Source organism: Ambystoma mexicanum, chromosome 13 (genome assembly GCF_040938575.1).
Source record: "Ambystoma mexicanum isolate Mex_15411 chromosome 13, UKY_AmexF1_1, whole genome shotgun sequence".
NCBI lineage: Eukaryota > Metazoa > Chordata > Amphibia > Caudata > Ambystomatidae > Ambystoma > Ambystoma mexicanum.
The window spans coordinates 86,216,805-86,233,805 of NC_090938.1; the positions used below are offsets into that span (position 1 = coordinate 86,216,805).

A 17,001-nucleotide genomic window follows, 5' to 3' on the forward strand; every position below is an offset into this window, starting at 1 on the left:
CTGACAGATCGAAAATCCAGCATGAGTATACATCGATGATGTCATGTAACACCAATCCGACATTGGGTTATAGATTTATATTGCATGCCCAGAGGGAATCATTTTGGAATATTGTGGGAGTAATACATTTTTCTGATTTGTATGTGTGATTCGATTAATACTGAAATGATTCGATTAATACTGAAATGCAGCCTTGTTTCAGCGGTAGAGCAGAAATATCACACACAGGAAAAGTAGCCTAAAAAATAAAACTGTGGCAGAATTATTTGTGGCCACCTCCCTTCTTGCACACAGGTGTTGCCTGTTTTGCTTGATTCTTCTACCCTGCTCGCCCTCCCACACCTCCCTCCAGCCTACTTCTGCAGGCGTCTGTCCTGATACATTCTGGTTTCACCATCATCGTCTGGTGGCCAATGCTGGATTTGACTTTTATGGACTTCATTGATTGACAGTGTGTCACCCTTTCTCATCTCTCATGCTGGACTTCCTTTGCATCTTGTACTCATGGTGGCCCTGAATCATGCTGTTCCCATCTTCATCTTGTATCCTGGCTTGCAACTTTCTGTGTTACTACTGACTTTTGCAATTGTATTTGCTCTCCCCTTTTGCTTCTCCACTCTTTTTGACTGCTTACTCTCTGTTCTCTCCTCCTCTCCCTTTCTCCCTTTTTCTATCTCCTCCCCTCTTACATTCTTCTATGCACTTACTCTATCAGAATTGGCCCTGGACCTAATATTTATGTATTTATTTATTTATTTATTCATATTTGTAGAGCGCACAACAGCCCAGCGGCATCGTGGCGCTTGTTACATAGAATGAACATCCAGGCATAATTGATGTAGACTTTGCATTTGAAGCAGAGGCCAGTTAATTAAAAAGAGTAGTTTTGAGGTTTCTTCGAAAAGGCAGGGAGAGAGGTTTCTGCTCTGAGGGTAGAGGGGAGTGTATTCCGTAGCTTGGAGGCTGTGTAGGGGAATCCTATCCCTCCCGCTTTGGCACTGTTAATGCGCGGTACAGTTAGTAGGTTGGTGTAGCTTGCTCTAGTAGGTCTGCTTGAGATGGGTCTGGATAGCGTGTCAGAGAGATAGGGTGGTGCTGTGTAGTTAATCCATTTATGAGTGGTTGTGAGGATTTTGAATGTGATCCAGTCTTTGACTTGGAGCCAGTGGGCCGCCTTTCTTGCTTGTGAGATGTGGTCTCTCTTGGGAATACTTAATGCAGCTCTAAGTGACTTATTCTATGTGATTTACAGCTGGTTAAGATTTTTTTTGGAGGTGCCGGCTAAGAGCGCATTGCAATAGTCGAGCTCAGCTCCAATGTTGGCTTAGCTACGGAGAGGCAGTTTTCCTTTGTTAAGAAAGGTTTAATGGCATTGATAAGTTTAGTGCTTAGGGGAGAGGCGAAGACAATGTCGCTGACTTGTTTATTCATAGACAAGGTAGCGTCAATGTGGACTCCTAAAGTTTTAACTGAAGATAAGACTGGGATGATGCAGTCGTCAATGCTGAAATTGGAGTAAAGACAGTCTAGCTTGGCTAGAGTGGCCTTTTGGCCATGGATGAAAATCTCTGTCTTGTCCCCGTTAAGGCATATGCCGTTAGTGGCCATCCACACTTGGATAGTGGAGTAAATTAGCCTTAAGGCTGTAGCATCTTGGTGATAATCACCGGTTAAGGGAAGGAGCCCAAGGGTACCGTCAGCATAATTTGTGTACGATCCCAAGTGCATCAAGTTTATCAAAAAGGGGCTTTGTAAAAAGATTGTATAGTGTGGGAGCTGTGCAGGATCCCTGTGGGACACCACAGTGGATGATGGTGGGAGCTGCATTGGCAGTGTTAGAGAAGACTTTCATAGCTCTTCCTTCAAGGAAAGAAGTGATCCATGAAGCTGCTTAGTCAGAGAAGTGTGTGGCATTCGTGAGGTGTGTGGTGAGAGTTTTCTGATCCACAAGATCGTACGCAGCTGAGAGGTCTAGGAGAAGGAGAAGGGCTGGCTTGCCATTGTCACTGTCATCTCCTCCCCCCTCCCCTTGCTTGTTCTCCCCCTCTACCACTATCTGAAATGTTGTCAGGCCTAGTACGATAGTCACTTGTTTTGTTCCTCCCCTCCCTTTCTGCACCCCTCTCCCTCACCTTTTGCTTTTCTCTGGCTCTACCAGAAATGTCATCAGGCCTAGTACAGTAGTCACCTGTCTTTATCCATGTCCTTCCCACTCTGCCTTCCTTATCTATGTCTTAGCTCTTGCACTATCTGAAATATCGTCAGGCCGAGTACGATAGTTAATTTCACATCCTTACTGTTCATGGCCTGTACCAATGTCATTGTATTTTCCCTTGTTCCCTCCCTTGCCTTGAAGCGCTTTGAAACATATTGGGCCTCATTACGACCCTGGCGGAAATGGAAAAATGATGGCGGAAATGCAATACCGCCATCGAACACCGCTCGTTGCGATCATGACCCGTCACCGTAAAGTACGATGCCATTAGCGACACCGCAGTGAACGGCAACGCTAACTGCACCAAGTACGCGCACGCGCGCCTTGCAAAACCGGAAACACCGCCATGGCGCAACGGTACGCGAATTCTGACCCTAGCGGACATGTACTGAACGCCATCAAGCACGTCGGAAAGTACCATTCCGCCATGGCGAGAAATACGGCATCGTGAACCAACCGTAAATGGCCCACTGAGTGCCTGTACTCCACTCCCTGGCCACATTGCACAACTCCTGGCAGGCGCAATGTACTCACACTATGCAACCAGTGAAATCTACAATTCACCCATGCATGCCAACGTAGAAATGCATGCAGGGGCTCAAAGCGCCCCGTGAGTGGGCATCCATGTACGGCATGTCACCATAGCCGTACTGATGCAGCACAGGCATGTGAAGGTACAATACATCAAAATGAAAATCAAGAACACATGACACAAAACAACAGTAGTCCCCCATCGCTTGCCACCAGCGCAAGGCAACATCCAAAACAGCATCCTGAGGGGGATTGCACCAGCCCTGTACTCTTGCCAGTAAACAAACCAACCATCAGCAGAAGCATGTACCACACAAGTTGGCAGAGTGACTGAGCAGCCAGGCTCATCCCAAGAGGGGCCGATGGGAGCTGCAGGGCACAGATGGCATGAATACAGAAGCTATTCCAATGGACATGACCCCAGTCCCCCTCCAACAAACGCACGCAAACACAGGCACCTGTGACCAGCCACATTCTGAACATCCCATCATTCCACCAATCGACCTGGCTGACAGGCACCAGTCGGCCAAAAGCCAATCCCCCGCCCCTGAACAGCACATCATGTAAACAGTCACAATGGCAGCCCCCATCCGTGACCATACTGTGCTACGTAGGCAAACGCGGCCAGTACAGTACCACACAACTCAACTCAGAAGGCGGAACACAATGCAGATCATCTCGCAATACATACCGCCACAAATCGAAAATCGCTACATCACCTGCAAAGAATAACGCAACACGCCAAATATCGGAATACAATTTAAATGCACATCCAAATGACAAAGGCCTCACAGCAATTTGCTAAATAACACCAAAACATCCATCATCACCGAGGGCTGCATCTGCAATAATTGACCAGCTTCCACTTGTGTGACGCCCTGTACCATCATGGCACACAGGGCCTACATCAACGTTCCAAAAGGCAACATGGAAGCGGCAAGAACCGCAGGTCCGTCCCATGAAGCAGGCACTAGTCCAGCTGAAAGGCCGAAATGTTGCACCTAGCCACCAGTACAGCGTAAGGGCATGTGGCCCATTGGCGATCGTCCCATAAGATCGTAATGGTGCTCCACTGATTCACCCGAAGCTGCAGGTGTCGAGAGTAAAACCCATCTGGAGGAGTGGCGTACAGATGGCATCTGCAATAGGGCAGGAGATACCTGTCACCCAAATGAAACACAAATTAACCGATTGCATTACGGGACTCATGATGCATTACAATCTTCATTCAACACACCAAATCCACACCCATATGCATGCTAGCCCACTCCAAAGGAATATACACACCCCTAAATCAGTATCGAATCATAACGAAATCAATCGAGGTAAATACACCATTGGCAACGTCGGTTACTGTGCATGCGTCCGTCAAGACAGAACCCATGACATGGGATTAGTAACGTGCCTAGACACAAGTGTATGAAGGCGCGTCGAGACAGGGAGGATCCGACAAGGGCAGATAGACGTAAGTCCCACTATGGCAGCCTTGCATCACATAGCGCAGGGGAAGGGGATTGATTCAAAAAACCCATGTACATGGCAGACCCTAAATGGAATCATCTGTCCATGCATCCATTCATCATTCCCTCATCCCGCAATGAAAACGCATGAATATTCACTCACATAATATTTGAAACTTCCATCGCGTCTGTGCGTAATGCAGTCTGCAAAAACCCACTGTGCTCCTGGCCGGATCTGTAGTGTTGTGAAGCAAGATGGATTTGGGAACGTCCTGCCTTATCGTCCACTACGCTATTGCGCATCCCATTCAATTCATGACATTCATTGCCTGCTCGTTATGGGCCCTGTCCCAAGGACATTCAACAATAGAACGTTACATTTCCAGGCAGACCTGTGGGCGTCTCCTCACCGCTACTTCGATACCAAAAATGCTGGCCTTCGAATTCCTCACTTGCAACATTACGTCGAAAAGGCCTCTGTGAACGCTTGCATTCACAATTACATCAATGTAGTGCGGCTGTGTGTCATAATGCTAACTGGCTACAATCACAAATGGGACGCCACGCCCGTCGGTGAAGTACGTTACTGTGCTGCATGAGGGTCGGCCATCGATCGAGCCCTACATACCACTGACTCTTCACAGGTATGTAAGCGGCTGCAATTATAGCATGTGTAACAATGGGAGCATAGCATGAAAATCAGTCAAAGTACATCACACTGCCATCGGGATTTGATACATGATTCCAATCCCAAGATGCCATGCGGCCAAATGCAGCCTTACGTGCGGGACGTGCTCGGCCAGAAGGGATTGCATCTGCCACAGATTCATTCAATCAGCACAGGTGGAGGCCATACAGGACGACAGCACATATATAGCAGACCCAAACCCCTCCCACAACCACTCCCACTCCAAAATGCTACCGGCAGGACTAGCGATGTTGGGCCTGGGGGACCAGATAGCACTGCAAGTACTACAACTACAAGAAGACGACGAACAACAACAGGTACAACAACCGGGCGCACAGGGGAGACGGAGGAGAAGGAGGAGGAGGAGGGCAAGGCAGGGTCAGCAAGGCCCACAAGCACTGCCACTGCCACCACGCAGGCGGCCCGCAATCCCACGCCTCCGAGCTGATCCGTTCAACCTCACTGCTGAGCAGATCCACACCCTCTACCGTTTGGACCGGGACACCATAATCGCCATTGTGGACATGACACATGCTGACCTCGTGAGCATGATAGATAGCCCAACCGCCATCCCACCCCTACTGAAGGTGGTGTCTGTACTCCACTTCCTGGCCACAGGCACCTACCAGCACACAGTCGGACAGTTGCATGGCATTTCACAGCCACTGTTCTCACGGACACTCTTCCAAGTGCACGATGCCCTCCTGAAGCACGCCGACGACCACATCACACTACCACGCACGTACCAGGAGATTACCAACGCAAAAGTGGGATTCCATGCACTTGGCGGCATCCCGGGTTGCATTGGTGCCATCGACTGCACCCATGTTGAATTGGTTGTCCCACATGCCATGGAGGTCCAGTACCGCAACCGGAAACAATATCATTCAATCAATGTGCAAATGGTGTGTGACTCCAACAAGATCTTTACGCATTGTTGTGCCAGATTTCCAGGATCTACCCATGATTCTATGGTCCTGAGGAACACAAGAATACCACGCTACATGGAGCGACACCAGGGCACAGATCCTGGCTACTCGGTGAGTCTCATTCCATGCATGACATCGTGGCCCATTTGATGCGTCAATGACCTTGCAGGAAGGGGGGGGGCTACTTAGCACTATCATTCCACTGACACCCTTTATTCGTCTCATACAGGTGATGCCGGGTATCCACTGAAGAGATGGCTCCTTACACCAATCCGGAACCCACAGAACCAGCATGAGGAGGACTACAACCATGCCCACTCACGTACCCGTGTGGTCATTGAACAGGCATTCGGCCTACTGAAGGCTCGTTTCCGCAGCCTCAGCAGGTCTGGCGGGGCACTCATGTACAGCCATGAGAAGGTTTCTAAGATGGTCATGGCATGTGTCATGCTGCACAACATGTGCATACGTAGGAATGTGCCCATGCCCCCTGACGCTGTACTGCATGCACCTGAAGATGATGATGATGAGGGTGGGGATGTGGAGGCACCTCAAGGAGTCCATGAGGCACAGGATGCACGTGCAATCCGACAGAGCATCATAGATGCATGCTTCTAGCAACCACGCATGGTGCCTATTACATGGAAAGGGGACCTGTGGCACTGTGTGTGTGTAGTACAGGCACATTGTGGACTGTACGCCTATGAAGGCCTCGTACGCAAATATCAATGTCCACACATGTCATTGGATGATAATGAAGTACTGTATTGTGAATGTGATTTGATTTATACACCCTATGGACCCGCCACCCAGTGAAGCACAACACACCCCCTCCACCCTACTACCCCCCCCCCCAACACCAGTGTCCAAATATGCATGCTGTCCGTGGGTAGACGCTATTGCAAGCCCCCTCTACGGGTATCAGGGGCACCCCTGCCCGTGGAGCGCAGGTTCCTGCCAGATCTGCGTTGGGGGCTGCCCTGGACGGAACTTGCCACGGATGATGTCTCTGCCTGCTCGCGTCCATGCATGTCTCTGAGGGTTTGTGAGAGCTCCGAGAGCACACGGCGCACAGCAGCAAGTTCAGCACAAACGTCTTTGGACGTCGCATGCAGTTCCCCCCTCAGGCTCTCGGTGCTTTTCTCCATTTGTGCTCTCAGGCTCTCGGTGCTTTTCTCCATTTGTGCTCTCAGGCTCTCGGTGCTTTTCTCCATTTGTGCTCTCAGGCTCTCGGTGCTTCTCTCCATTTCTCCCCTGAGGCTCTCACTACTTTTCTCTATTTGTGCCCTGAGTGTCTCGGTGGATGTTTCCATGGCTGCCCTGGAACCCCCGCATTCATTTGCATGGTCCTTGAGTAGCGTGGACACTTCCTGCTGTTGCTCGATCAGCAGGTCGAGGGACTGTTGCCTCTGCTGGGCCATGGACATTTGCGGTGGTGTGACAGGGGGGCTGCTCAACACATGTTGCCTTGGCACAGGACTTGTGGGGGTTGGCCAGTCGTCGTCTTCAGGGTGCCCCTGCGTGGTTTCGTCATGGTGTAGGGGATGGAACATGCAGGGGGATTGGGAAAGGTCATGGATGGTACCTACGTCGCCAGCACTGTTTTCCGTGTCGGAGCATGCTGGCATGACAGCTGTGTCACCTATGGTGCTGCTACCACCAGAGGCAGTGCCATCAGATACGTTCTTTGGGGGGACCTGTGGTGCTGGGGTTGTGGACTTGCTGGCTGCTGGGGTGCCTGTTGCAGTCCCCTCCAGTGTGCTGCCACTTGATTCCTGCTGCTGCCGTGTCTTGATCCTTGCACCTGAGGTGGAGGCTCTTGGGACGTTGGTCCTGGCCCGCTTTGCAGGCGTGCTGGTAGGGGTGTCCTGCAGCTCGTCATTGGTATCGGACCCTGTGGTGGAGTAAAGAGGGCCGAGCGTTAGTTATGGGTCTGTGGGATTTGGAATGGCAACGTATCAAATGCATTGGGGTGGTACATGAGGGTGATTTGGGACTGGGCCTTGGAGGTGGTCTCATTTTCGTGTGGATTGAGGATGCATTCATTTGGCTGCCTGCAGTTAGGGGGTGCATGCTGCACATGTAGGGGTTGTTTATGGCATCTTGATTAATTTGTTTATTCATTCTGACTTTTTGAGGGCGCTGTCAGGGCAAAGTATGTATTGCACTATGGGGTCACATGGTACTGCACATGTTCGTGCTTTGTGGATTTCGCATTGTTTCTCTTGGCCAACCTACCTGATTCTCCGGATGTCGGCACTCCTTTCTCCATCCCTCCGACTCCCTCTATGCTCTCCATTCCTATGGTGGAGGCGCAGATATCCTCCCAGGGGGTCAACTTGATGGGCGACTCTGATCCCCCCCCGGTAGCTGTGGCGATGTTCCTGTTCGCAGAAAGTATGCTGCGTACGCGGATCCGCAGGTCGTCCCACCGCTTGCGACATTGCTGTGGCGTGCGGGGTGTTGTCCCCACCGCACTTACGCGCTGTGCCACCAGGGCCCATATGGCCTTCTTGTTGGCAAGGGCCGTCCTGGTCATTTGACTGGAGAAGACGACGGCGGCATTCTCCTGGAGGGTCTCGGTGAGCACGGTCAGTTCCTCTCGGGAGAAGTGGACCTGCCGCTTGCGATCACACGCTTTCTTGGCTACCTTTCCCATATTTATTTTTTTAACTGGGGTTGCTAACGGGTTGGGATGTGTGTCAGGGTCGGATTTTTAATGGTTGTGTTGGGAATCGGATTTTATAGTTGTGCGGCGTGCTGTTTCCCGTTCCGGCCACATGCTTTTACTTCCGTTTCCGTATATTTACGGTGCCCGTAATTTGCGGTGCCTGCTCATTACGGTGACCGCTCATTACGGTGACCGCTAAGATGGGTGGCGGTATTGCACCTGGTGCAGCGTACGGCGGCGGTAAGGGCCGTTTTGGGGTCATTTCCGCCATCGCAGCCTTTCGGATTCCGCCATGGCGTAATGCTCGTGCCCGATGGGTCGGAATGGGCCGCACTTTGCTCCTTCGTGCAATGGCGGAAACGCTATTTACGCTATGGCGGTCCGGTCTGTTGATTTCCGCCAGGGTCGTAATGAGGCCCATTGTGTATAGGTGCTATATAAATAGACTCTCATATCATATCAGGGTGATTGCCTCTTGACTTTGCAGAGGTGCGCTAAAGGTCAAAATGCTGACCACCATATGATGGTGACAGTTTATTTGACCCTTTATTGAATAGTAGACAGAGCAACAACTTATCTAAGGTCCAAAAGATGTATTAAAATGCAATGTTTCTAATGCTAGTATCGATTTTAAACTTATCAAACATGCAAAGTGGCAACTGACCCCACATAAAATGACAATAACTTGTTTTAAGTTCAATGGTTGTACCTTTCCAGGGTATGGACAATTTTCCAAAAGCCTTTCCCTTTTCCTACAAAGGATTGGACTGGTGTTACATTTAATTTGCTCTTCTTAATCATCTCCAAAAATCTGCAAAATAATTACAGTCTTCTTGCACTAAAGATGTACTAAGTCAAGAATCATTTAAGTATATGTTGCAGCTACATGAAGAATCCATTTTTACTAGGTTCTGTTTTTAAGGAATGGCAGGATTTAGCAATAACGTCAGGATCCCAGATCCTTTAAGAAAATCATGCAGGCTCAGGACTGTTTGAATGATACTTTCAAACAGAGACTACATGGAAAAGGACCAAGGAAAGGTTTTGTGATATACGGATCCACTTGAAATGGCCTTGGAATGCTCAGAGCAAGATATTACAAAATAGCTGCATTAGTGTTTACATGGTGGCACAGGATTTGGACCACCCAGATGTGAAAACATCCTTGTTGTGAGGGTGGTTGCAAAGATATCATTCTTCATTATTAGATTAATGCAAAATACTGCTTTAACTCACGCATTTGATGCAAATAAGGCATTTGGTGGTGTGCAATGGGAATTTAGGTCTGTGCACTCATTTGGTTGAAAACGGTAGTGAGATTAAAGTTCAGAATGAAGGTTATCTTGCCACTTCATGGTGATGGTCTGTGTTATTGGTATTGTCCCATATCATATACCATGCTGCATTACTTGGCTGCTATCCCCCATGTGCCAAGGCCTCTTCGGAGTATTATGTACCCATTTGCTTTAGTGATCAATACCTTGTTAGAAATCAAAGGTTACACAATTATAACTCTTCTAGACCTTTAATGCATACATTACCAGAGTAGAACAGATTTTCGCACAATTTGTCCAAGCCATGAAATAATGCTGCCTCTGGCAGTGCGTCCAGATATTATTATTGGGAAAAGGAACACCTTCTGAGGAGCATATGTTCTTGCCGTTCCATCTCTATCACATTGGTGTGTACATATATATTACAGTGTAGTGGATGGCACACTATATTTTAGGAAAAACCAATTTGTATTGACCTTTTTGAATGTTCTCTTGCTTATAACTTTTAACTGGCTGGGCAGATCTGGCAGAAATGTTGCAAACATATTGGGCCTCATTACGACCCTGGCGGAACGGATTAAACGGTGACGTAAAAGGCTACGGCGCCGTTCAACCCGTTCTGCCACATTACAAGTTCCCCTCGCGGGACACGTTAAGCACGCCTGGAAAAACCAGGCGTGCATACCGGGTCGCGCGAGGGGAAGAGGGAGCAAACAACGGGCCATCTCGTAATGGCCCGTTGTTTACTCCCTCTCCCATTCCCATTCAGCTCTATTGGGGCTGAAATGGGAATGGGGATGAACCGTGTCCGTGTCCTCGAGTGAGGAATTACCGGACCATCCGGACTCGGAATGGTCCGGTAAGTCCTCATTCCGAGGACACGGATGCGGTTTTGCCGGCAGCCATGCCGCAAATTGCGGCATGGCTACCGGAATAACTTGTAATGAGGGCCATTGTCTGTGTTAGGGAGAATTCTCAGTAATGGCTAATTTCCCTTACCTTCTGACTCCCTCAGCAGCTTTGCTGGATATCTAGGATTTATTTTTTTCACCTGGTAAGAGTGTGGGCCTTTTCTTTACACTCGTACATGTGTTTTGCTGTGTGTGTTTAACACTATTTGGTTCAGAGACTGTGGAGCCTCACCTACTCCACAGGCATAATCTTTTTACTGTGTGTTACACAGCACCTTCAGTGCAGTGACACAGGGTTGTCTTTTAGACTTCCCAACTCAGACCCCATTTTCTGGGACTGACTACTGTCTCCCAGAACATGTAAAGTTGCCATTGACTTTATTAGTCTTTTTAAATCCACAGACCCAGTACAAACAATCTTACATGGAGTACTGGAAAGGGTTAATACTTATCATTTTTGTCTGTTTCTCTTGGAGCATTGTTTTGCTCCTTTTTCATCAAGACTTGGCTGGTGGCAGTGGTAATTACTCTATTTTTCCTACCGCGGTTATCTTAATTAAACTTGGTATTGTTTTAGACTCTCTTGGTAGCCTCGAACTTAAACTCGCTAGACCATATAAGTTTTATACGGTTCTGGCTGGGTTTATTCAACATTTCTTTTTTAAAATGTCTTCTCGTGTTTTTCTCTGAGTGCCAAATCAGGTTCGGTTCCTTTGTTCACCGTCTCATTGAGGGCTTCGACACAGAAGCCCTCCTTAGGCGCCTGAAAGTCTGGGTAGGCAGTATGTGAGGGAGGGGTTTTACGACCCCTGCCATGGGTTCCCTTGGTAACCAAAGTCACACTCCTGTTTGATTGGCTAGGTGACTGTCTTGCCAGGACAGCCACCTTGCTGTGTGATTGACAGCCAAGCTGTGTGAATGGGGAAAACTGCATAAAAAGCAGGTCTCTGGGTCTGGAAAGGCAGAGTCACCACTGGAACAAAAGAACCGATGAGGAGCTGATGGAAGAGGAATCCTACCATGACTGAACCGCCCAGTGAAGCCCTGCTGCAGGTCTGAATCCTCAAACTCCAATGACATAGAAGATCCTCACGGAATCTTCTTCCCCTGAGCTGGTGGGACCAACCAGTTCGCCCAAACTACAAGCCAGGAATCCCTCCTCTGGTCAAATTCGCTGTACAGAGCTACAGTGGGCTGGATAGCCAGGAAGGTTGGACTCTGCTTGGGTTTTAAGGAGCGCACGTTTTATTCGTTGCTTTGCTCTGCTGCTGGTTTCTTCCCTGGGCAGTGCAGGACCCTCCAGTCTTCCTACTTCATGGCAGTCCGACAGTCGCTTCAGGAACTGTGAGCCTGCAGGAACTACCTGGAACGTCTGCCTCAACTACAGCTTCTTCGCCATTTAAAGGTACTGTGCAAATCTGGTTGTTCGTTTCATCCAGCTTCAGTTAAGGTGTGTGAAACCTTTCGCCAATCCGAGGGCTTGTCCTTCTCTACTCCTTAAACTAACTTTTCTGCCGACCAACTTCGCCCGGAACTCTTGGCAAAGACTTAACCACAAACTACCCTGAACTGTGTGATCTTGAGCAAAATACATTTGTCCTACTGACTTTGGCCCTATTTTATTTCATTCCATCACGGTAGTTCCTCTTTCTAGATTGCCCTGCTTACTTACCTGGTGGTACTGCTCAAATTCTGCCTAAATGCGTCTTTCCCTTCCCCTGCCATTTTGCTCCCACTTCATTTTTTGAGCTTAACTTGTCTGGAAACTGTTGGGAGTGGTGGGGTGTATTAAGAGTGTGATTTTTTAACTTCTTTACTTTAGTGAAATGTTATACCACTGATGAGTAAATACATGTATATTCTTTAACTCAGAAACCTTGAGTCAGTTTTTATTTGAATCATAGTAATTGCTGTCCTTTGTGTAACTATTGATACTGCTCACTTGCTCTTGAGATAAGTCTGGCTATTCAGCCATCGCTACCACTTTTACTGTGTAGTAAAGGTTTGCACCAAAGGTGAATTTGTACTGTCACTTGTAGTCTTAATTGTGTGTTGTGTTCTCAAAGGGTACTGCATATAATTGTGTCTAACAGTCTGTCAAAACCCCCAGTCCTCGCCTGCCACTACCTTCGACTACACACTGAAAAATATGGGCCAAATTTATCAAACAGTTAAAAAGTTATTAAGGACGAAAAAACCCTGTTTTCAGCCTACCCCCATACATTCCCAGGAATTTACCTGTAGAAAATTGGTGCTTCCATTGTATGTGTGTGCAAGGTGGCTCATTTTACAATGGAATTAATTGCATGCAGGGAGCAGCAACGTTGGCAATTGCTTGCTGCTGGGTCTCATGCTTGCAATTTTCAATTTTTAGAAAAAACTGTTTAAAAGGGAAGAGTAAAAATGAGTGAAATCACCTTAACGCTTCATTTTTTATTTCCATTAAAAATAAATCTAAAGGCTGCAAGCAAAGTATGTGTTTCTCACAGTATTTGCAATGAATTGCTACAGAACCTGTATGCTTCTATCTATCAGGTGTTAAATACAGCCGGGTACATAGGAATCCACTGGTTTATTGCCTGAATGAAAATCCCATTTACTTTTTGAAGTCAGAGCAGGAAAACACTGCAGAAGTGTTAATTATGTTGTATGCTCCTGCTCTCTTCCAAATGCCACTTAAATAACTCTGGAGTGTAAATGTAAGGCTTACATCTATAACTCTTTGCTTTTATGCTGTATGTTTGCACTACACAACTTATAACATGCTTGCCTGCCCACAAATTACTGCACCTATTCCTGTCCCATTTCCTCTTTATTGCAAAATTGACAGTTTCAGGTTATGCCGGAATTGCCTGTTCCAGTAAATTACAGTTTATTTACTATGTTTTTTCCCATTGGCACACTACATTTTTTATTTAATATTGTACAGGCAGAATATTCTACTGCAATCTACATGTTGATCAATATTTTTTGTATCAGATGTTATTGTAGTTACTATTATCATAACACATTATTTTTCATTCTCCAAATACAGCAATGTAGTCACATCAGAAGAGAAAAATGCTTCTGGATTTGAGCATAAAGAAATGGTTATTAAAAAGAATTGAAAATCATTGAGCAGTCTGGCATCTATAAAGGGTTCTGGTTATTTAATAGCACAGTCACATATTCCAGAGCAGTTTTAAGGTGCAGTTTTGTTGATTTATTGGTTTGTTTTGTAATGCACAGAATGTGATGACAGTTGCAAAGGAACAGCTGTTATAGTCAGATGGGAGCCCATCTGGCTGATTAATTGAAAAAACAGAAGAGTCTGGCTGGCTTTCAGCCTGGCCAAGGTTGCTGGGAAGTGTGACTGTGACTGGCTCAGTGAAGTCCACATCTGGATGCACAACTTCAGCGGAAGAGGCTGTTAGTGGATTGAACTTTTGTGTATGGTGTGTAAAAGAAGTTGTCATTGAATGTGTACATCTATCCTGGAGTGGTGTTTGTGGGCAATGCAAAGAACAGTAATGCACACTTTCACTTGGTTCCAATGAAGGCTTTGCAGGGTGGTCTCTTATCCCGAGCTCCGCGATGGGCTGTCAAGCAGCAATGTTTGTCACCATTCAAATACTGGTTGAGTTAGTAATCTTACCTGCCAGTGCAAAAAGCACTGCTGTAAAGCGTGGACTCAATAGGGGATCATTAGAAGTTTCCAGGTACCCCGCCAGTAATTCTGGCGGGATACTGGGAAACAGTCCTACCGTCACTGGTGCCTGATATACCAGTACTACCGGGATATTACAGGGCCGGCAACAGTGGTCATTCCCCATTCCAAAGGGTCCCATTGATCTCAATGGGGGCAATTGCTGGTATTTTCAGCACCGGTAGTACCAGTGCCCAGAAATACCGGCTGTGATTTCCCAGCGGGGGCCTCATATACCTCTGGCATTTGTCTTGAGGTAAATCAGTGAATCACCACCAGCAAACGTGCAGTTTGGCAGTGCTGGAAAAGTGGCGGTAACAGAATTACTAGCACTGTTTTCCCGCACTGCCAGACTTTTAATGACCCCTGTAGTATGCTGTATTGGAGCTGTGTTAGGGAAAACATGTTTTTTCACTTGCATGGCCATGTTGGTTCCATGATCCATGTAGCCACCCAGGTTTCATGGCAAAGTGGGGACGGAGATAAGGGGACTCATTACGACCCTGGCAGTACGGAGGGAACAGCGCCGTAAAAGGTGCCGGCGCCGTTCACTCCATACAGCCGCATTACGAGTTCCCCTCGTGGGACACGGTAAGCACGCCTGGGAAAACCAGGCGTGCTTACCGGGTCCCGCGAGGGGAAGAGGGAGCAAACAACGCGCCATCTCGTAATGGCCCGTTGTTTGCTCCATCTCCCATTCCTATTCAGCCCTATGGGGGCTGAAATGGGAATGGGGACGGACCATGTCCGGCTCCTCGGAGGGAGGAATTACCGGGCCTTCCGAACTCGGAATGGCCCGGTAAGTCCTCATTCCGAGGACCCAGACCCCGACGCGATTTCGGCGGCAGCCATGCCGCTAATAGCGCCATGTTACTGCCGAACTCGTAATGAGGACCACTGTGTTAGAATTAATAAGGGTGCAGGTGTTTGCGGTGTGGATTCCAACGAGGATTTTCGTATCCACTTTTTTGCAATACAGCTATTCAGCTTTAACAGGTAGATTTAATTAGGAAGCTCAACGAATATGTGAAAGTTCTCAGATATGTAGTCAGAAGATATAAATACAAAACAAGATCAACGCCACTAAGGACCTTAATGAACAGACATCTGTACAAACAAGATGGGAGGCCAACATCCTGGAGAAGTAATGCAGATGAATATGCAAATATGTCATTATTAAGTAATGTTCATAGATGCTGCTTCATGCATACCATGCTACAGAAATGTTCAGCTGTGGCATCAAAACACTGTATTATATGTACCCTTAATTATGACAAAAATATATTCTTTATCGTTAACTGTGATTGAAAGGAACACCATTACATCTCTAATGGGTATCTTCTGACTCCAGGGAAACGGGTGTGTCTTGGAGAAGGAATGGCGAGGATGGAACTCTTTCTATACATCACCACAATCCTGCAGAACTTTCAGCTCAAATTCCCAGGGGATCCCGAGGGAATTGACATCAGGCCAAGACTGAATGGACTCTTCAGAATTCCAGTGAATTATGAGCTCCAAGTGAACCCCCGGTAAAGCTGGTGCCAGCATCCGAACGAGTGGCGGAGAGGATCATCCACAGCGTATACAATAATGTTTACCTCCGAGCATGACCTGACTTAAATGTCTAGCAAAATCTACCAAACAAGGGCTCTTTGCTTCAGATCTCAAAACCATCTTTTCTGTGCAGTTTGAGCTTCATATTAATTTCCTTGCCTGTTCATGAATAATTACAAGAGACACAATAAATTGAAAAAAATAACAGTTCAGGCTGGATTTTGCTGCTTTGTTGGTGGTTATAACTCATTGAAACTTTGACTGATATTTTGAGTCACTGTGGACTTTTCTTACAGCATGAATTTGTCTGAATTTGTGTTGGGCTGGTTCAGAGGATTTGTGGTAAAACAGCATTCCATGGATTACGTGAAAGGATGGGTCAGCTGTATAAAGGAAGGTAAGTGTGTGTGTGTGGGGGTGGGGGGCGTGGGTGTGTGTGTGTTTCAGTCTAGATATGGTATTCATACATGTACATAGACTGTACCTTTCAATGTTTGATAAGGCAACACATAATGTTCTGCATTTCAATATCTGAACAGATGTTTATAGAGCAATATCTGCACACAACTAGTAGGTTATTACAGGCTAAAATCAGATTTCTTTTAGCAATGGCTATGCATGTACTCCTTTTGAAGGAGATGAAATAAATTGTACCGCGTGATTTTAGCGCTGCCAACAAACATCGTTGGGTAAACAATCATTTCAAGTGGGCAGTTGTGAGGGTTCATGCAGGAAGAGAACATTGGACACAGTCAATAAAACTGAGACCAATGTCTTCCTACACTCTACTGAGATCAGGAAACAGTAAGAAGAACCAAAATACTAATACAAAGAGCAACAATATTACTGTTTAGAGATCAGGGCAGAGATGTGTTCTTGATAAGTCTGTATTTTTAAACCAGAGTCATTTTCAGAGTAAGGGGGTCATTATGAGTTGGGCGGTAAGGGATTACCGGCACCGGTAAGGAGACCGGTGCCGGTAATCCCTTACTGCCCAATTCCGAGGTCCCTTAGTGGGAACTGTAAGGAACGTGTGGTCTGACCACACGTCGCTTACGGGTTCCACTAAGGGACCCGGGCGCC

General features: G+C 47.2%; 1 protein-coding gene across 1 annotated transcript in view; it reads left to right on the forward strand.

The window, feature by feature from the left end:
* The window catches only part of LOC138520912 (cytochrome P450 2A13-like), a 63,204-nt gene extending 47,076 nt beyond the window's left edge, over positions 1-16,128 (forward strand). Inside the window, exon 9 of the mRNA XM_069633339.1 lies at positions 15,716-16,128. Within this exon, the coding sequence (XP_069489440.1) occupies positions 15,716-15,897 (182 nt within the window). The 3' untranslated portion in view covers positions 15,898-16,128. The remainder of the gene's footprint in view (positions 1-15,715) is intronic.
* The last annotated feature ends 873 nt before the right edge of the window (positions 16,129-17,001 follow it).